The sequence below is a fragment of the Protopterus annectens genome, chromosome 8.part0, assembly GCF_019279795.1.
Source record: "Protopterus annectens isolate FY-2018-M chromosome 8.part0, PAN1.0, whole genome shotgun sequence".
Classification (NCBI taxonomy): Eukaryota; Metazoa; Chordata; order Ceratodontiformes; family Protopteridae; genus Protopterus; species Protopterus annectens.
The window spans coordinates 988,255,744-988,278,764 of NC_056741.1; the positions used below are offsets into that span (position 1 = coordinate 988,255,744).

A 23,021-nucleotide genomic window follows, 5' to 3' on the forward strand; every position below is an offset into this window, starting at 1 on the left:
GGGAGGTGTGCCATCTGACAGACTGTAGCCTGTTGTTAAGGTAGCTTGAGAACTATTCAAGTGTGGAAGATAAGAGGTTGAGATCAGATAGTTTTGTTAGAAGCTTAGAGTATGATACTGTATCAAAGTTTTTTGAGAAGTCTAGGAACAGAGAGGAGACAAGTTGGTTGTTGTCTCTCACTTTAGCTACAGTATGAGTAAACAATATAAGGGCAGTAGCAGTGCTGTGATTTGGTCAAAAGCCATGTTGTGTAGTTGTCAAAAGGTTTTATTGGATTAGAAAGTGATCCGGGAGTTGGGCAAGGGTACTTATGGAAAGTTAGACCTTGTATCACATAAAACATCAGAGGTATTTTTCTGTCAGTAAAGTGGAAATATCAGATGAGGTGAAGACCAACCATTGCTGCTGCCGAGGAACCATTAACCTTGCAGGAGGTACTAGCTGGTGTGTGTGTTCGGATGATTTTAGCTGCTACTGAGGAACCGTTAGCCGTGCAGAGCTTACTGGTTAATGTGATGTCTGAATTTTAGTCTTCTCTTGACCACAGTGGAAGCACATTTAGCTTGGCATGCCTTGGACGTGTCCGGGCTGTATCTTTAAGGTGTTTGGATTCTCAGGTGTGTGTTTGACTTTCTGTGGCCAAGGACTTCTTTTTTGGCTCTTGGTGTCTGCTGTGGTACCCGGAACATGTCCTAGCAACTGGATGAGGAGTTGAGGCTATAGATACCAGTAGCTATAAAGCTTATTATAGTCAAACTTGGATCCACTGTCCTTTTTGGAAATCCATACTTCTGTGTACTGCTGTCAGTCTATGTGTGGTGACTATTTTTTTACGTGACTGCTTACAACAGATGGACTCTCTAAGCCGTTGGAATGGCTACAACAGTGTGCAGTCCAGTGCTGTACAAGGTGTATATTCTAAATGTAATTTATAGGGGTGATAACCTCGGATGCATCATGTCAGCATTTTTTCTCTTATTGCCTCCATCCTCAGATGGTGCCCTTGCCATTTTTGGAGTCAGAGGCGTCAGTTCTGTTGTTTAACACTCAGATTTGGACATAGCGTACTCGCATGTCATCACAAACTGTAAGAAAAAGTAGCCCTCTACACACTGCTATATCCAGTTTAGCAGATTATTTGCATTTTGTTAATCTGTCTGCATTTACTTATATGTTGCAGTTTGTTTTTTGGTGGTCAGATGATTGCAGTCTGCTAATTAAGGAGACTGTGCTTTGTATTACGATTAAGACAAACTTCGTTAGTAGTCTTATTGCTGGGACCTTTTGTGGTTGCTAAATTTTCAAGTATCTTTTGTTTATAAAGAATTTATATTTTGTGGTATATTTTATTATCTCTTTATTTTTTCAAGATATTACCTGTCACATTTCAAACTGCTTTACATACTGCATTGTTGTAACCATTGCCTACACCTAACACTAAAGATGTTGCCACTTCTTTTCCTCTTCCCTCTGTTATTTACACTGACATACGTCACATCCTATCATACCCCCCCTGCAATTCTCCCCTTACCCTCCCCTCGGAACTTACATCCCTCCCAAAATCTACCCAGGTCCTACCACACTCCTTTATGCCCACACTCACTGCACTCTACCACACAATTTTTTCTTTAAAATTAAATGACTCCCCTCATCAAAACAAATCCCAAACTTAAAATCCAAATTTCTGTATCCTCTCCCTCAACCTAACTCTTTACTCTCTATCCTGAAAACTCTCCTCCTTTCAGGCGATATAAACCCCAACCCTGGTCCTAATAACCAACTCTTGTCTTCCAACTCCTCCACTCCATCTACTACCACTACTATTTCTTCCCCCACACCTCTAGCAATCCCACTCTCACTAGTACCTCACCATCCACTCTCACTTCTACACACAGAACCAAAAGACTAAAATTCTTCTCCCTTAACATCCAGAGTATCTGCAACAAAGCACCTGAACTCCACACACTCATACAACACTATACCCCTACATCTTAACTCTCTCTGAAACTTGGCTAAAACTTCACATCCTCAACTCAGAGATCTACTCTCCTGGTTTCAATATCTACAGACTGGATAGACCTAGCAAAAAGGGAGGTGGTGTCTCCATTCTCTTCTCTGACTCTCTCAATATCTTACCACTTACAATTACCACTCCCACCTTTCACCCTGCAGAGCTACTCATAGTAACCTGTCATCTCAATAACTACCAAAAAATGGCCATAGCCTCAATCTATATCCCACCAGGGAATAATACCACCATCCTTGAAGACATCTTATGTTGGTGTTTTCTTCACATCCCCTTTGAAACTATCATGCCTGGGGATGTAAATATAGACTGGAACTCAGTTAACTCTACTACACTGTCTCATAGTCTCAACCTACATGGTTTTACTCAGCTTGTCTCTTCCCCTACCCACCTTGGCAAAAAACACTCCAATTCTATCCTAGACTGGATTCCCGTAAATTCTTTTAATTTGTACCACCAGCCAGGTACACTATCTGACTCCATCAGTGACCATCTACCTATCCACATTACTAGGTACTCACTCAACATCACTAGTACTTACCTCTTAAAATAAATCCGCAACCAAAGAAAATTCAATACCACTTTCTTCAACAACATTCTCTCAAATATTAATTGGTCCTGCCTATACTCTCTACCTTTAAATGATGCAGTTAGCTACTTCAACTAGACATTCCTAAACATACTCTACTCTCTTGCCCCAATCAGTAAAATAAAACTGAAAGCTAAACATGCCCCCTGGCTATCCAAAGAAACCTTCCACCTTATGCATAAAAGACATGCCACTTGTAAACAATATCAAAAAAGCAAATTTCCTGCCCTCCTACAATCTTATAGGGAACTTAGAAACCTTACAAAAAAAGAGTCAACCAGGACAAAAGAAAGTTTTACCTGTCTGACCAATCTCTGCAAACTACTAACCCCCAGAAGCTCTGGTCAACCATAAAAACTCTTCTTAACCCTGGCTCACCCACAAACCCCAACCCTTTTCCCAATCAATCTCCCTCAGATACCACCATCCATTTAAATCACTACTCCATTGATACCATTTCTAAACTAGTACTTAACACCTTTAACCCCAACCCCACCTCTAATTCCACTTCCAGTTATGTCACTTCAGTTACCAGACCCACACCTTCTAGTACGTAGCACCTCTAATAACCCCAACCCCACCTCTAATTCCACCTCCAGTTCTGTCACTTCAGTTACCAGACCCACACCTTTTTCACATTCCCAATCTGACTCCACTAACCTGTCAGATCCCTTCATGCTCAAATCTGTCTCTGTTAGTTATACTAAAACTCTCCTCAGTAAACTCAAACCTTGTTCTCCCACCCCTGATAACCTACCTCCCAAATTCCTTAAACTTGCTGCTAACTCTATTGCCCTTCCTATCACCATTCTAATCAACTGCTCAATCCAAGAATCCACTGTCCCCTCTATTTGGAAGGAATACTTCACTATCCCACTACATAAAGGAGGTAACTCCACAGAACCATCTAACTTCCGTCCCACTGCTATTCTTTCTCCCCTCTCCAAAATTCTTGAAAAGTGTATCCATTCTCAACTGCTTTCCCACCTTACTCAAAACAATATTTTAACCAACACCCAGCATGGTTTCAGGCCCAAACACATTACTAACACTGCACCTTATCCTTCTCTCATACTGTAGCTGAGGCCAGGGACAATAATAAACTTGTGTCCTGCCTCTTCTTAGATCTCTCAAAGGCTTTCAATACTGTCTTGCACAACCTTCTACTTCATAAACTTTCTCAGCTGAACATTTCCATCCCCACTCGAAATTGGTTCTCAAGTTATCTGTCCAGTCACCTACAAGCAGTTAAATGGCAAAATTCCTTCTCACCCTTTCTGCCAGTTCAGACTGGTGTTCCTCAAGGTTCAATTCTTGGTCCCCTCCTTTTCAACATCTTCACCAATGACCTACACACTTCCAGCAACCTCTCCTCTATCATACAGTATGCAGATGATTCAACTCTGATCTCCATTTCTGACTCTGTGAATAACCTCCACCATATCACCCAATCTTCATTTCACTCTATTGAGAAGTGACTCTTCAATAATCAACTTATCCTGAACCCCTCTAAAACTAAGCTCTTACTATTCCTAACTAAAACTCTAGCCCACCACAAATCCACCTTTCTCACATCCTCTCTAAATGGTACCATCATAACACCAGACCTACACACTAAACTCCTAAGTGTCATCATAGACGACCATCTCAAACTAGACCTCCACATACTTCATTATATAAAGAAAACACACCAAAAACTGGGCATGCTATACAGAAACAGCAAATTCCTGACCCCCAACTCAAAACTACTGCTAGCCCAATCCTATCTCCTCCCCGCTCTCCTCTATGGCTCCCCTCTATTTTCCAATCTACAAAATAACCTGCTGCCAAAACTAGACCAAACCTATAACAAAATTGCTAGATTTGTCACCAGCAGCCCTTATAAATCCCATCACTGCTCCGCTCTCATAAAACTACATTGGCTCGAATTCCCACAACTTCTGACCAAATGTCAGCTGATCCAAGCTTTCAGAATTCTTAATTCAAACTCTGACTGTCCATCTCTGTCCAACCTGATCTCCTGGTACACCCCTCCCCAATCCTTGCGCAGCTCTGATAAACTCTTACTACAAGTCTATAAACCCAACAAGAACATAGGTAAAATACTCTATGAACACTCCATCTCCCTTACCTGGAACAGTCTTCTACTTCATATTAGAAGTCATACCTCCCTTCCTAACTTCAAACATGACCTGATAGTGTACCTCCATGACAACCCTTTATGTACCGGTTATCATCCTACTTAACCCCTCCCTCTCCACATACCCATAGGGGTTCCCCAAGGATCCATCCTTGGACCCCTACTCTTCTCTGTTTTCACCAATAATCTAGACTCTGCCACCAAACATGGCACACTCATACAATACGCAGATGACTCAACCATCATCTGCTCAGCCCAGCCCCTACCCAAACTGCAAAAAGTCACACAGGAAGCCTTTTCCTCTATTGAAACTTGGCTATCCGATGCCCAATTAATACTCAACCCTAACAAAATTAAACTACTCATCTTCCAACCCAACAAACATACTCAAAACAACTCTCCCTTTAACATCACAGCAAAAGACAACACCACTATATACCCAACTGAACACACCAAATTGCTAGGAGTGGAAATAGACAATAAACTAAAATTTGACATTCACATATCCATGACCATAAAAAAAGTTCACAAAAAACTAGGAGCATTATACACAAATAAGCAACTTTTCACCAAAACAGCAAAGATTTCAATAGCAAATTCCCACATTATCTCCACCCTACTTTATGCCTCTCCAATATATACCAACCTAAGGCAATGCAATCTAAACAAGCTAGAGACCTGCTACAACAAAATCACCAAATTCGCCACAGGGGCATCCTATCGTAGTCACCACTGTCTCTCACTTGCTGAACTGGGCTGGCTTGAACTCCCTCATCTTCTTCAATGGTATCAACTCTCACTCGCCCACAAACTAGTAAACCATCCACTATATGTCCCATTACTCCAGAATCTACTCCAGCCCTATTGCACCACCAGACCACTAAGATCCAGCAACAAAAATCACTTGCAGATCACTAAAGCCAATAACTCTGCTGGTGAAGCACTATTCTCTTGCGCCATAGCCAAATTATGGAACTCCCTCCCACCCACAATTACCTCCATACCATCATGCACCCATTTCAAAATTTTACTAAAAGCACACCTAAAAGCATGTTGGCTATGCCCTTGCACCTTCCACTCTAATATCACCCACCCCATCCAACCACTACCTTTCTTTCCACTCCACTAACTACCTTGATTATAGCAAGCTCAGATGCTCATAAGAATAATACTTATTATACAGCAGGAACTTCTTATTGTAACATTTGTTAATGTCTGTTATGTACTTCACAGATAAAGATTCTAGTTGCCTACTGATATACTATGTTCTTCATCTGTAAATATGTTGTAAGTAATTGCTATGTTAAATTGTTAATCGCTATGTAATTCAATGTAACTACTGTCTGTTTATTTTAACTGTGTAGCTTTTCTCCCCGGGCCTCCGCCAAAAATGGACCTACGTCCAGTCGGACACTCCCGGTCAACAAATGTAAATAAATAAGTAAATAATACCCACTTCACCACTAAGTCTGATCTATAAGACCATTTTCCTCTTTCTATAACTTACTTTATCCAACTGCTCTTCTTTCTGTACCCTCCCTCTAGTTCACTACATCCCTCCTCTACTACTATCTTCTTTTGCACCATTCCCTCTTGTGACCTACGGTCCCTTGTGCAGTCACCACCCTCTACTTTTTACTCTCACTCTACTTTCCCTTAGTTCTGAAGGCCCTGCACTTACACATTCTATTCCATTGAGTTCATTATGTTCTTCTTATCCATTGTATCCATAAGATTGTTTTGCTCTTTAATATTGTTAACTTGTCTCTATTTGTATGTATTTGTATGTCTGTTTGGGGATTTTCCCCTCGGGTCTCCACTGAAAAAGGGTAAATTCTTACCCAGCTGGACCAACCCAGTTAACAAATGTGAAATACATAAATAAATAAAAATAGAAAGTTGAGAAGCTGAGTGTGTATACATTTTTTGAGGATTTTTGAAAGTGGGAAAAGAATAACTATGGGTCTATAATTGGAAGGCTCAGTGGAGTTTCATCCTTTGTGTAGAGGTATAGTACAGAATGATTTCCAGATGTCAGGGACTATGGATTCTTGGACTGATCTATTTATTAGTATAGAAATTGAGTCTGCGGTGAGCTTTAGAAAGCGGATTGGTAAATTATCGGTTTTGGGAAAACATGGCTTCAGTTTATGGAGGAGTGGAGACTGGTTTAAGTGAAAATGGGGTTTTGTTTGTATATTGAAGGGGAGGGGTAGGAGATAGGTGTCAGGTTCTATGTGGGTTAGTTTGCAGGTAGTGTCAGTAAAGTGGCAGTTTCTTGTGCTGTGTTGTTTGGGTAGGGGTTTGGGGTGATATGACTTCCTGGGTGAAGAATTTTGTTTATGGTACTCCATAATTTTTTGGTATTTGAGTAGTGGTTCATTTGGACATTAGTGCAGAATTTTTTCTTGTTGTTGTTAATTTATTTTTGTGTGGTTTCTGAGTTCTTTGTGGTTTTGAAGGTGTGTAGGGGGTTTGGTTTTTAGCCAGGATTTCTGAGTACTATCTCTTTTATGCATAAGCGAGCAAGTGTCTTTTGAAAACCAGGGGACATAGTTTGATTTTATTCTAATTTAACTTAGGGTGCTAGGAAGTTAAGAATATCTAGAAAGATGTTGTTGAATTTTAGTACTGCATCACTGAGAGGAAGGTGATGGAGGCAGGAGCAGTTGATGGATGTATGACAGTTGTTATTAAATGTAACAGGAGTAAATCTGGAGAGTTTGCTGCAGTCTTTGTATAGATGAGACCAGTACATTTGGAGAGAGTGTCTTTGCATGCGGGTGGGCAGATGGTCACTTATGGCATCTGGTAGAGTACAGGGGTTGTGATAGAGATTAAGATCAGTTGTGAGGATCCTCTCAAGGATAGAGATGGCATGAGAGTTTTTATTCCTACTCGTGGGGGTTGAAATAAGTTGATTGAAGCCATGAAGGTTTATGCTGAGCTTTGGTGAGTCTGTGCTAAGTATTGCTGTTTCACAGAGTATGTTGTGTGAAATCCATGACAATATGTGTTCAACGATGGAGATGTTTTTACCTGATGGGATATAAATGGAAACAATAGAAAATTATTTTATGGGAGTTTAAATGATAGCTTAGTAGAAACATTTCTTCAGGATGGAAGTTTCAGAGAGGTGTAGATAGGGGAGAGAGGATCATATGTGTGTTCATAGGTTCATAGGTGTGTATTAAGCTAATGGCCCTGGAGCCTTTCCAGACCTAGCCCATAGGATTACCCTAACATTGTGCCACCCAAGCTTAGTTCCCATTGCCCATTTCCCATCCACTCATTAAGATTTCTCTTGAAGAGGGCCAGTGAGGTACTCTGTTTGACAAGTATAGGAAGTCTATTCCATAGCATGGGCAGTCTCTGGGTTATGAGCCTGTCTCTCCAGCATGTTCTGTTGATTGTGGTAAAGAGGTAGAAGTTTCTGGAGCATGTGATGTGGATGGATTGGGATTTCTTTAGATGTAGGATTTCTCACAGAGCTGGGTCAGATATGGCTTTGTAAGTCAAGCAGAGATCACCTCTAAGTAGGTGATATGAGACAGAATAGTTGGAGTTTTTTGAGTCTGTTCATATAGGACAAGTGCTTAGGGCCTAAGATTCTCTTTGTGAGGTACTTTTGCGGCCCCTCCAGTTGTTTTTAGGTGTCTAGTGATGTACATGCCAAATGGGGCATTGTACTTAATGATTGGCCTAATGAGGGAAGAGTAGAGGAAGACAATGACCTCTTTCTTCCTGGATGCAAAACCCTTAGTAATGAAATGCACCACATAGAAGGACTTTCTGACCACAGTGGCAATGTGGTGGTCAAAAGAGAGGTTGCTGTCAATCTGTGTTCCCAGATCTCTTATAACACCTTCTATGTTCAATGGACTACCATTGATGTGGTAATTCATGGGAACCGGGTTTTTCCCAAAGAGGATAATAACACATGTTTTGGCATTGAGCTTAAGGCCATGGTTCTGACACTAGTTGTTGGTCTCAGTAAGGCCTTTCTGTAGGATGTCAGCATCACTTGGAGAGTTAATAATGGCTCTAAACTTGCAATCTTCTGTGAACTTTGTCAGCCAGAGTCCCTTCGTGTTGGCCTGGACTTCAGAAAAGTAGATACCAAACAAGAAAGGACCTAGGACTGAACCCTGTGGGACTCCATGCATGACTGGTCATCAGTCTGACTTGGAGTCAGCTACTTTCACACTGTGGGTTCTATCTGTCAGCCAGTTTGCAACTGACCTAGTGATATATGGGATGGTGCCTAGCTTAGTGAGGTTTTCTGTGATTCCTGAGTGGGGAATGGTATCAAAGGCTTTGGGCAGATCGAGGTACACTGTATGAACCACCTTGCCTTCATCCACAGCTATGGTGACTGACTCAAGGAAGTCAGCCAAGTTGAGCACGCATGATCTACCCTTCACAAAACCAAACTGTGTGGGATCCAGAGTTTGGAGATTCCCTATATCCTTGTTTATTAGGTCTGTAATGATGCATTCCATAGCTTTGCATATCAGACTCATCAGGCTAATGGGGCAATAGTTCTCAGGGTCTGTAATCACTTCTTCTTTGTGGAGAGGGATGACTGTAGCAGTGTTCCACTTTGTAGGAACGAAGCCTGAAGTGAGGCTGTGATTGAACAGGGCACACAGGTGAGGTGCCAGTTCACGCTGTAGTTCATGTAGAACAAAGCCATGGATATTGTCAGGTCCCATAGAAGCTGTATTCTTGGCCTTGGACAGTGCTGTTTTAACCTGTGCAGCCATAATACTGGGTGCCTGGCAATCTACTGGTATTATGATTGGTCCTTTGGAGGAGGAGAGAGGGGTAAAGCTGGCACTGAATCTGTCGGCCAGTATATTGGCAATATCTGTTGGCTTGATATAGGAGGTACTATTGTGCAATAGCTCAGAACAAATCTGGGTATTGCCGTGGAGATATTTTACATAACTATAGAAGGCTTTGTGGGTTTTTTTACTATCTGCTGCAATTCTGTTTTCATAGTTAGCTTTAGAGGATTTGATGAGGGATCTCAACTTTTTGTTGAGGCTAATAAGGGAGTTTTTCCAGTCTTGGGGTTTCACCTTATTCTGAATCAGTTTCCTACTTCTGTTGTAGAGTTTGTTTATGGCAGGGGGTCACCAGATTGGCTTCCTTTTTTTTGAAGAGAGCATCTTGGTTCTATTGGGAATGGCGAGATCCATGGATTTGTGTACGTGTTCTTACAGTGCATTGGTATATGATTTGGCAGTCATGCAACTATTCTCCATTTGTATGGGTGCCATGAAGTTAGCCACCTCTGTTTCTAGGAGCCCAAAGTTAGCTTTGGAAAAATTTTTCATGTTGGTTACCTTTGTTGGGGGAAGGATGGGATGTGTAGTTCCAAGGTGATTAGTTTGTGGTCGAATCTAACCAGGGAGGAGTTAACTACTGGTGTAGAGCAATGGTCGCCCATGTTAGTAATGACCAGGTCAAGGATGTTGCTACCTCTAGTGGGGGTAAGAATGAGCTGGTCCAGGGCATTAGAATTAATGAATTCCAGGAAACATTGTGCAACTGTATTGGTACATGAGTAGTTTTCCCAGTTAATGGAGGGGTAGTTGAAGTCGCCCAGTATGAACGTGTTAGTTTGGACCTTAATATTCTCCAGGGTGCTTAGGAATGTGGAGTCTGAGTCTTGGGACATGGTTGGGAACATATAGCAGGCTACAACCTGAATCTATGTCTTACTCAATGTTAGCTGCAACCTGAAGCATCTCTGATGCATTATGTTGAGCTACCATTCTGGAGGTGTGTGCATCCTTTATGAATATGGAAACACCACCACCTTTGGAGCTTTGGTCCAAGTTATGGGGCTGAAAGGTGTGGAATGAGTTATAGCCTGGTAGTGCAGGGTTGCTTTCTGCTGCTTTAAACCAGGTCTCTGTTACAGCACAAAAGTTGATGTTCTCCATTTTAAGGAGTGCTTCAAGTGAGTGCATTTTGAGATTTAGACTTCTAGCATTGAGCAGCATGACCCTCAGATTGCATTTGTTTATAGCTGTTATGGTGGTAACTTGGTCTTTGGAACACCACCTTAAAAGGCACTATAGGGGTGGCAAGAGCCTTGTCCAGTATGCGGAAGCCCAGGGGTGACAGATGCAGGCTATCTCTGGCAAAGCATCTAGGTCTGTCAAGTCATGTCATCCCAGGCAGAGAGATACTGGATCCCATTAGAATGACACCATAAACTTAGTCAGTTGTTGAAATCAATCATTAAGTTGTTCAGAATAGAAAATACAGTGGATATAAAAAGTGTACACACACCTGTTAAAATGCCAGTTTTTTGTGATATAAAAAAACATTATCACAATAAATCATTTCAAAACTTTTCCCACTTTTAATGTGACCTATAACCTGTACAATTCAATTGAAAAACAAACAAATATGTTAGGGGAAAAATACACAAAATAAAAAACATACAATAAGCTGGTAGCATAAGTGTACTCACCCTTAAACTATTACTTTGTTGAATCACTTTTTGATTTAATTACAGCATTCAGTCTTCTTGGATCAGAGCCTATCAGCATGGCACATCTTGACTTGACAAAGAAATGTACTAGACTTGGTAAAAACTCAGAAAATTTGCATTTTAAAACATGACAAGGGTGGAGGTTTAATTTTTATGAATGAGCATGATTATGTAAACAAAATGTTGGATTTGCTTAACACTGATACATATTTGAAAAATTTTTTGAATGAATTTAATGGTGCCTGTCAGTGGATAAGATCTTTGATTATTGACCTATTTACTGATAACCGGATTGACTTGAATACACTCGATTATGTAAACATTCTAGCGCCCCTTACACTAGTAATTTTTGGGTTGTCTAAAATCCACAAAGATCTGTTAAACCCTCCATTCCAACCCATAGTTGATGGTAGGAATTGTATTACTTATGGATGTGCCAAACGTATGGATTTAAAATTGAAAAAATATTTGGAGAACGAATCCCAAATCTGTAGGGATTCTTTGGACTTTTTAGGCTCCCTAAATGCATTAAGTTTTCAGGGCAACTACAATTTCCTGACCATTGATGTCAAGGATCTATATACAGTTATCCCGCATGAACTTGACATCAGTTGGGTCAGGAAATTTCTTTTCCAAAAAGGGGCATTAAGTATTGAAGTTGACCTAATTGAATATCTACTTGAAATTGTTTTAACTAACAATCTGGTTATATTCAATGCTGAATACTTTTTACAGAGAATGGGTGTTGCTATGGGCACCCCTTGTGGAGTAAGCATTGTAAATTGTTTTATGGCTTACTGGGAGGGTGAATTCTTATTTAAGAACCCCATATATAAGGACAAGGTTTACTGGTACACCAAATTCCTGGACACTATTTTTATCATCTTCCAAGGGAAATGTCTGAAGCCGCAACCTTTGTTGAAACAATCTCAAGTTTTACATCATTTTTCAAATTTATCTTTGAATTCAAAGATGACACCATTTCCTACTTAGATGTGCAACTATTAAAGGATATTACTAATGGGAAATATCTGGCTAAGATTTTTCATAAACCCGCATACTCTAACACATTTTTACACTTCAATAGTTCCCACCCATTTCACCAGAAAAAAACAGTTATTAAAGGTCAACTGATGAGAGCTGCTAGAATGACCTCAATGGACAGTGATTTTTTTTTGTCTGAATGCGACAACCTAAAGAAGATGTTCCTCAAAAGATGTTTCCCCCCTTGCACGAGTTGATGAAATTATAGTTGAAGTCCTTAAGAAAAGAGATGGGTGGTTTAAACCTCTATTAAATAGAACTTCTGAGGTATTTATTGAACCCATCTTTGATGGGGTAGTAGCGAATGAAAGCATCAACACTGGTAATGAAATTGGAACCTCTATACATAATGATAGTAGTTATGCTTTTAAATTTATTACAACTTATTCAACAGATGCTAATTCTTTGCATGACATCTTATTGAAAAATTGGAGCATTTTGCTAGAAGACCCCCTCATTAAACATAAAATAAATGACAGACCTGGATTGATCTTCAAAAGGGGGGATAACCTGAAGGGGCATTTTGGAAAATAACACAAATGAGAATTTTTCCACCGTTGGCCTGGTAAAATGTGGCAGATGTAACTTTTGTAAATTTATGAAAGTAACTAACAAATTTTCCATCAACAATGTCACTTATAGAATCAGAGGTAGATTCAGTTGTGAAAGTTCTGGTATTATTTATATTGCTTTATGCAAATGTTGCCCAGGGTTTTACATTGGAAAAACAGAGAGACATTTCAAACAGAAGGTTTATGAACAGCAATATAATATCGGGAAGCTCAGTGTTACAAATGCTTTAGCAAAACATGTCTTTGAGAACCCAGGCCATTTCTTTAACTATTTAGTTATTTTCAATGTTAGCAAAAATACTAGGGGAGGGCCTTGGGCACTGTGCTTGGAAGAAAGAGAGCTTTATTGGCAGCTTAAAGTTAATGCATATATCAACCCTGGTCTAAATGACCAATCATTTCTGAAATGCATCTTGTGTCTGAAATCTCTGAAGAGATGATGTATTTATTACATATTATATATATATATATATATATATATATATATATATATATATATAATTTTTTTTTTTTTTTTTTTTTTAATGTGTGTATAATTAGCCTTTGTGTTGATTTACATTGAATGAAATTTTCTGTAAATTAGTTATATGTACATTTATAATGGTTATTTTTAACAGAAGCAATTGAATGTTAGCTATAGGGAGTATGTGTCTTTAAGAATGTAATAGGTGATGTGATCTCATAATTTTTTGAACTATTTAAACTGTCTTTTTACTTATTGGATTGTCTGATGAAGTTCATACATTTGTTTTGGATAAACGTGCTTACTTTGAATGCTTATAAAGTCTTTTGGATGAACCTTGCCTTCGAGTTTTTGTTTTTCAATTGAATCGTACAGATTATAGGTCACATTAAAGGTGAGAAAAGTCTTGAAATGATTTATTGTGGTCTAATTTTTGTATATCACAAAAACCTGACATTTTAACAGGGGTGTTTACAATTTTTATATCCACAGCAGTAGTAATGCCTCCCCCTTTTATAGAATTCCATCCAGCTGGTAGACGTATCTGGGAGGTAGGATTTCCTTATTTGAGATATGGGGTTTAAGCAAGGTCTCAAAAAAGGTTAAGACATATGGAGTGTTGTGGGCTATCCATAAATGGACTTCAGTGGTTTTCAGTATGCTTTGTATGTTCATTGAAAGGATGGTTAAGTTTTAAGGGTTCAAAGTGGATGGGTGGAGGATGGGGTAAGGAGCTAGGTGGGGACACATAAGTGTGGAGGGTGGTTGGGACTGGGCAGAGATGTGGAGTGACCAGGATTGACGTGAATGCCTCCAGCGAGCAGAAGGGTTCTTGCAAATATATATGTATAAGTGAGACCAGTACAGTTGAGGGTAGTTATGGTAATAGGTGTAGAATTTGAGGTTATATGTAGGGGAGGCAGTGATATGAGATAGTATTTTGATTATGAGGAGATGTATACAGGAAAATTTATATAAAGAGGGAGAGACTGAATATGACTGGATAGTGTAATTCTTGTTAAAGGTATGGATAAATGTGGATGATGGTTTTAAGTATAACAGTTTAGTATGATATGTAGTTAAGAAGTAGAGAAGGAGAATTAATGAGGTAGTTAGGTAAATAAGAAGCACAATATGGAATGATGTGACTATGACAGTGGTGGGCTATAAAGAGAGGATTGATGGTAAGAGAAAATAAGAATTAGTAGTGGGATTATTTAGGGTGGACAGGGATGCAGGATTAAGATGTCCAAGTGTTAAGGGAAGCAGAGGCTGGTTGGAGATGAGAGTATTAGTGTGGGAAGAGAGAGGATAAACTTTCTGTAAAGTTTGTTGGGGAAGTGGTTAAGGAAGCTCAGCAGGTTGGGGTGTGGTTAGTTAAAAGGGTGTAGATGTTGATTTGTTGTTTAGTGGTTGGAGGTGGGGTTAAGTCAAGGTGGATAGAGTATAAATGTACAGTATGTGGGGGTGGATGAGAATTGGGGGTAGGGTAGATGAGCGGAGTGAACTCAAGCAGAGCAAACATGAACAGAGTGAGTTGAAAACATAATCAGAGCAGTTAGTGAGAAAAACAATCATTTACAGTATTTTGCACCAGGTCAGTGCCTCAGTGCTGTTACATGTTAAAAAGGATGTGGAGAGGGAGTCTGTTCCACAGATGGGGGAGTTTTTGGGACACAAATCTCTCCCACCAACAGGTTCTGTTGATGTCACAGACCAAGAATCAAGGAAGGGTCTGTGGTTGCCTTGTATGCCAGATAGATGTCACCTCTGAGGAGTCTACATGAAACTGAGTAGAGGGATAGGGCTTTTAGCATATATGTGTATGGTAAATGTTTGAGGTCCTGGATTCTCCCGGTGAGGATCCTCTGTGGTCTCTCCAGTTGCTGCATGTGCTTTGCAACGTACATGCCAAAAGGGGCATTGTACTCAATAATGAGCCTTATAAGGGAAGAATGCAGAGATGTTATGACCTCCTTGTCCCTGGATGCGATACCCTTCCTTATGAGGTGGGTCATGTAGAAAGTTTTCCATACAACAGAAGCAACATGGTGGTCAAAAGTCAGGTTGCTATCAACCTGGGTGCCCAAATCCCTCATAACTGATCACGTACTCAGGACATTGTTATTAATGTGATCATTTTTGGGGATGTCACTCTCCCCAAAGGGGATGATGATGCATTTTTGGTATTCAGTTTGAAGCCATGTTTCTGCAACCAGTCATTTGTCTGAGTGAGACCCTCTTGGAGGATGTCCACATCACTAGGGAAATTTATGATAGCACCCAGCTTGCAGTCGTCTGCAAACTTTGTCAGCCATAGACCACTGGTTTTGGCCTGCACCTCAGAAAAGTATATGCCAAATAACAGAGGTCCCAAGACTGAACCTGGGGTACACTGCTTATGGGTCTACTGCTTGAGGTGGCTTCCCCTATTTTGACTAGGTGGGTTCTGTCAGTGACTCAGTTTGCTACCCATCTGGTAACATATGGACTGATGCCTAGTTGAGACAGTGTATCTATTATGCCCGAGTGGGAAATAGTGTTGAAGGTTTTGGCCAGGTCAAGGTAGGCAGTGTGCACCATCTTTCCCTCATCCATGGCTTTGGTGACTGTCTCACAGAAGTCAACCAAATTTAACAGACATGTTCTCCCTTTCACAAAGCCAAACTGTGTGGGAGTGAGTGCTTGGAGGTTGCCAATGTCCAAGGTAATGAGGTCCATGATAATCTGTTCCATGACCTTGCAGATCAGGCTAGTTAAGCTGATGGGTCTAAAATTTCCTGAATCAGTGAATGCTCCACCTTTGTGCAAAGGGATGAAAGTGGCTATCCTCCACTCATCTGGGGCAAAATCTGAACTCAGGCTTTGGTTGAATAGTGTGGCTAATGATGCTGCAAGTTCCTGCCTAAGTTCATGTAGGATACACCAATGTCATCAAAGTTAAGAACCCAGAGCTAAAAAAAATGACTACATGGATGGTGAAAAATAAACTTTAATCAGCAGCAGACTAACTAATGCAAACATTTAATTATTTTGATTAAAACAAATTTTTGTAATTTATTAGTCTGTTGTAAACAAAGAGCAAAGCTATAAGTTTAACACACGGAAATATAGAAATTCCAGCCACAGTATTGCATAATCAGGACACATTTAGCTAAAATATATATTTAAAACATGACAAACTTAAGTTGTGAGGCACACCACTAAAAGGGGGGGTCTATATCAGTATTTCAAACGCTGACAATATCGAATCTGATATTGTCACCTTGAGAATGCCGAAAGTGCAGAACATCGAATGGGTAAATGGAAATCTCTGTAAGGGGAGATTTCCATTTACTTCAATGTAGTGCTGTCTCAGAGTTGGTATATTTAAGAAGTGGGGGGTGGGGGGTGCAGGGGGGCTTGCCCCCCTGCCTACACCTTTTAGTTTTTTTTTTTGTTTGTTCGTTTTTTTCTATTGGCATTCGAAAATTTAATAAGTTGATCATTTCATTCGACCTATTAAATTTTTGGAATGCTGATATAGACCCTAAAAGGGACAGCAAAAGAAAGCTAAAACCATGCTAGGATCTATTTAAAAATGGCGCCGTTTGATTCTGCAGTTTTTATAAACTCTGTTAGGATGCCAGAAAAAGGGGAAGGGGAGTAGAGTACTTAAAGAGTTTGCTCTGATCTCAGAGAGAGGTGGTTGCTTATTGGAACCATGAATGGAGCAGTTAATGAGAAAAACAGTTATAGTACTTTGCTCCAGGTTAGTGTCTTAGCACTGTTAGATATTAAAAAATGCAAACCCTTTCATTCAGAGTAGTAAGCGAAGTTAGCATTATTATGATTACTTAAGGTTTACTTGGAATTGTTTTCTATAAGTGTGACCACAGCCAAAGAGTGTAGAAAGGCAAAACATAACTATCTCTAAGGGAGGAGGGGGACCTAAGTGAGGATTCTCAAAGTGTGCAAGCTACCAGCTTAAAAATGTGACATAAAACTTTTCACAGAATATGATAACTCAGTTAGGACATACACTGGACATATATTATGTTAGTGTTTCCTGAAGCATGAAAGATTCTTGGTGCAAAGGAAATGGTCCGGCCAGCCAATGCATTCATAAATACTGGGGTGCAGTTTTATGGGGAACTGGATGGCTATTATGTTGGTGTTTCCTGAAGCATAGAGATTCTGGGTACAAAGGAAACAGTACAGCTAGGTGATGTATTGGTAAATACCACAGTGAAGTAATGGTATGGAGTGTGGTGATCATACTACTAAAAGGGATGTCAACTGAAAACTAAAGCCATGCTAGGATCTATTTAAAAATAGATCCTCCCTGTGTTTCATTATAATGCATGTTATTATCAGAAGTTCAAAAACATTTCAAAATTAAGGGTTGTCATAGTCAAGATGATAATATCAGTCATGCTTCAGGTATGTCCAGTATTCCAGACAAGAGCACAGGAGTCTCCCAAAAGAATAATAGAACTCATGAGGTTGGCAAAGAAAGCTGCTCGGTTACATAAAGAAGCTTTCCTTGCAACATTAACCCAGGAGTCTCTGGATTTGATTGATAGGAACTGACAAGCCAGGAATGCTACAGCTGTAGTAGACACTGAAATGACAGCCCTGCCTTGAGATGAGTTGGCCATGGCCATGGAGAAATACTATTACAGATTGCCTCAAAGAGGTTCTTGCAAGGTAGGCTGCAGGTCATATGATAAAGCAGGATATTGCCGAGGCTGTTCCACTAAGGCTGGAAAAATATTTACCTTGACTATGGACAATATTGAGAGATGAAAGGAGCATTATAAGGAACTTCTGAAACCTGTGAATGTGACCTTCTTTAGGGATCAGAGCCTGAAGTAAATGATGGTACTGGATCTATCAATAGTTAAGGACATGGTGGTGATTAACGAGTTCCAGCACAGTAGAGACCTTGAAGTGGAAGATATCCAACCATGAATATTGAAGGCAATTTATGTTATTTGGATTACTTGCTTAGCATGCTCTTTTTATGTATGTGAAAGGCTCAACGATATCTATGTTTTGAAAAATTGGGTGGTGTTCCCCATATACAAAAAAAAGCAGAAGGGTATATTCCAGTTACAGAGAGGTTATACATCTTAAAGCCCCCGGAAAAGGTATAATAATGTCTTGAAAATTCAGCTTAATCTAATAGTCAAACTTCGAATTCAAAAGTAGCCATGCAAATTCCATCCCAGCCATGAGGAAGTGGATCATTTCTTTTTGTCTTTGAACTTTGATATTGGTAAGGTCATGAGAATTTCCAGTTCTTGTCTAAATGTGGTTGTATTGTTGAAGGAGGCCTCTGAGTGACTAACTTGAAGTGTCTTTGTGAGATGTTCCATGGCAGTATGCATTGCCAGGACCAGTTCTGTATCCCATTTGTTCTCTCTATTTCAGGAGGGATAGGTTTGCCCACATTCCTGACATTACAGTGAATGCATAGACTCTGCCAAGAATATATTTTGTCTCCCTTCACATCCCCCATTTGTAAATTTGATAGGTAGCACATAAAGTTATAGGCAATGACCAGAGAGTATGCAGTTTAAGAGTGAGGATACTGCACCTTCTTTGTCTGCAGATTATATTGTCCTCTTAGCTTCAAGTGACTGAGGTATTTAATGTTCTCTGTAGCAGTTCATTACTAAAGGTGAAATGTCAGCACCTCCTAATTAGCGATCATAGTCTCTGCTGGAAACCGTGAAATGCTGTCTGGAGGAAAGGAGGCAGCAGCTACCTCAGGAAGAGCAATTTAAGTATCTTAGATTGAAAGGGTGAGATCACATATACAAGCAACAGGAATTAGTTTCCCTAGCAAGGCAGATGGACTCACTGTCTATGACAGGGGGAGGTCAGTAATTTGGTAGGGCATCAAAGTAAAACCACTGCTACTCTATATTCAAAACAGTGCAGGTAGTTTAGAAGCGATTCAAGGGTGTCCTCTGAAATATTCCAGCCATAGTCTGACCAGGCATGGTCTACTGAGATAAAGTCCAGAGACAGAGCCGAGATGCATAAAAAGTATTACATTTCTCTTTTGTCTGGGAAAGCCTTGGGATCCCTTAGGATACTTCATGGTATAGCTGAGTTAGAGAAAAAATGTAGAAACTGAGTACCAGGTAAATTGTGATGCATTTTGGAAATATTGCTGTTTTCCTATTATGTATGAAAGAAGGTATACGTTAGGTATGTTTCATGTTAAGAAACGTATAAAATATTTCTTTGTGTTTATAATTTCAATAAATAAACAAGCATACACTTTGTGATAGTTGCCAAAAGATCTTTGATGTCCTCATTAACTACCAGCAACTCAAGAATTTGTGAATTTGATTTAAAATTCAGAGGAAGTCAGTGACAGGATATACCAGCCTCAACCATTTGTTACTGTACAGTGCCATTTCCAGGACCAAGTTCTAATTATGTTGCCTGAATCAGTTTTACTGAAAGGTTATCATGCAAGAAGAGAGTTATAAACACTACAGTATAGATTTAGTATTCCATTCCTATATCAATAATATATTATAATTTTGTCCTGAATGTATATTTTAGTTTTCATAAAAACACTCAAAAGTGCATATATGAGAAGCTGACTTAATAACTACTGCCATATAAACTGTTTGCCAAACAGAAATAATCAACACAGTTAGAATATATAAGTTTTGCTGTGCACAGTTTTATTTCAAGGAAATGAATAAATGTGTGCAGTTCACAAATTTCATTCTAACATTTTCAACTGCATTTGATATACTTTATCATTTTTTTTCTTTTATTTTCAGAGAAGCCTGTTATTTTATCTAACTCCATCTGTAATTTCCAGCAAGCATATGTCAGCTGTACATGTATGGCCAGAGGCTATCCTTTACCTACAGCTGTTTGGACAGTTGGAGATCAGACTATCAGTAGCTCTAATGGTGTCTTCACCGTGTCTTCTTCAAGCTCAGATATGAGCTCTACAAGCACTCTAAATGGAAAATTGGAGTCTGAAAAGAAAATTATCTGTACTATGAAAAACTCATACATGAGCACATCATCAACACTTCACAATCCTGGAACTTGTAAGCAACATAATGACATGCAGTAATTTTTTTATCAAGTAAAATAAGACTTGCAGTATGCTTATGATGCAGTTATAAAACCTCCAGCAGCATACCTGCTGAAGGCAAATACATGTTTTTTTTTTTTTTACTGTACTGAATGAGATATTTTAAAAAGGTAACTTATATAAATGTCATAGCGTAGGCTTTATAAATATAAAGACTGTATAGTAGAAGTGTTACATTATATCGTAATGATTTACTATATGCTGAATATGCAAATAATAGACTTGGAATTTGACAGAAAATAAAGTTAGAATAAGTGTAATACAAATCTATGGTATGGATTAATATACAGTAGAAAAAAGAAGAGTCATGAATCATACCAGGTTATGCAGTGTATGACAAGGTAGTATTACTCTAAATTATATTGGCATTGAGTAGTCTAAATAAAATAAAAAGAAATAATAGAGTAATGCAGCACATTAGTGTACACATGATGCATTTAAACTGCTGTTATGATATCAACAAATCGGAACAATGTCATAACTTCACAACCTGTTTTGAAAGAGTCTAGAGTTACGTATATGTGATATAATAACATTTAGTAAACATAGTTATCTGGGAACGATTACGCATGTCTCAACAGGATACAAAATAGGAACGGTGATACTCATGCTCAAATATTAAGGTTCAGCTATGTCACACAAAAAGCAGAGGTATAATTGGCATATTGCCAAAGCTGACAACAATGTGCTTGCCATGCTCAAGTCCTACTCAACAGTATGCAAGGAAAGGTACTCACCAATGGAGATGGCTATTAGGATGACTGCTCAGTACCCTGTGCTGGTAGAAGAATCTAGATATAGCACTATCCTGTACAGCAAGTACATGTGCCAGCATTGTGATTTCCACTTAACATGGCTCCAGGGTAAGAGAGGATGACATCCTGACTGTGACCGAGGTGACCAGCATTCAAATAGTGGTTAAGGCTAAAACAAGGAGGACTGAAGGGACACAGCCTATTCTCCTGTCCCATGGATTGGGAGGGATGTGCACACCCTAGGGAACACATTGTGCTGCAATTTCCCTTGTGGAGATTGGGGGAACCACATCATGTGTTGCAAGTGAAGGGGTATGACTGCCTGAGAGGAAACAGTGCTTATAGAAATGAAAGCCCACATGTTGCTGCAGCTTATTGCATATCCCCTCATCAGTGGCTCACTATGTGCATTTGGGGAATAGGTCAGTATAATAAAAAAGAAAATCTTAAACTTTCCCTGATTGATAGTGGTTCCTCAGAGTCAACCATACCTCATTAATAGGAAGCAAATGGGCAGATTAGCCAGGAAGGAACTGACAATCCATGTGTACTGATGACAAAAAGGAGAAAAAAGAAATTGTAACTCCAACTTGTATGCCCTGCGAATTGATTTAGCAAATGCAAATGGAATAATATGGACCATGCCTCATATTTTTTGATTATCATGCCAGTCAGAGTCGGATAATTCATCACCCATGTGTTACTACTTCTATGGGAGAAAACTAAGGAATCATATGGTCATTGCCTCCTCTCAATCTTATCATATGACCTGGTGGCCCATGAGTCTGACTCACAGAACCCACATGAGCTGATCTGACCTACTGGAAGCTGGCCCTCGGTAGAGACATGTATGATGACTATAACAGTTCACACATATTGCACGGCATGGTGTTGCACCATCTGCAGTGGCCCTACATCACCAGACCCAGCAATGGAGAGTCCTGTGCATCTTTCCCAGATTGGCAAGCTGGTTGCTGACCTCTAACATTAGGAGGTACAGGTGCAAAAACAGTGTGTGCAGATAAATAGTAATAACCTGAAATGTGAAATATAAACATGACATCCTATAAGGTGTGCAGTTATGATGCTCTGCCTCAGTGATGATGCTAAGCTAATGTGTCTCCACAGCAAAAAAAACTATAGCATTGTATGGAATGAATCTGTAAACTCACAGTGAAAAAGGTCTTATTAAACTACATCAATGTGTCCAATGAATAACTTGGATAGAACAGCATAGATTTTCGCATTGTAATAGAAATACAGCAGTAGCACCATAAAAAAAAGAAAATAAAAGAACCAATGTGCTAGTACCACCAGAACACAACCAAAGCTACAGTCTGCAGCATAAAAAGCATCTTGACCACTGAATATCCATGTAGGAAGTAAGGTACATCATACAAAGTAAGACGAAATTCACCATAATCATAACTGTTAATGGTTGTGTGGTTATTAAATACACAGGCTTTTGTATACATTCACACCAATTTGTAATTCACAGATAACTTAGCTTATACCTAAACATGTTACAGATTTAAACATACACAACTATTTATAACAGGCAAAACTGAACCAAAATCAAAATAGAGACTCAGAATGCAAGTATGGTTGAACAAACATAATTAAGCCTCATAGAATTATATATCCCTTTTTGAAATTACATCTCTTCAAAAATCACTCAGCGATAACCATAGTGGTAATATTCCTAAGTTGCCAAGGTAATGAATTCTGCATGTGCAGTGTCTGCATTGCAAAAGAAAGCAGGCTATGTAATGCTAGAAGCTTCTTGATAACTGTCTGCAGCCC

General features: G+C 39.4%; 1 protein-coding gene across 1 annotated transcript in view; it reads left to right on the forward strand.

The window, feature by feature from the left end:
• LOC122809190 (myelin-associated glycoprotein-like) overlaps nucleotides 1-23,021 on the forward strand; it is a gene marked incomplete in the record, with an annotated part of 1,534,034 nt that overhangs the window by 583,506 nt on the left and 927,507 nt on the right. The window contains 1 exon segment of the mRNA XM_044080498.1: nucleotides 20,138-20,416. Within this exon segment, the coding sequence (XP_043936433.1) occupies nucleotides 20,138-20,416 (279 nt within the window).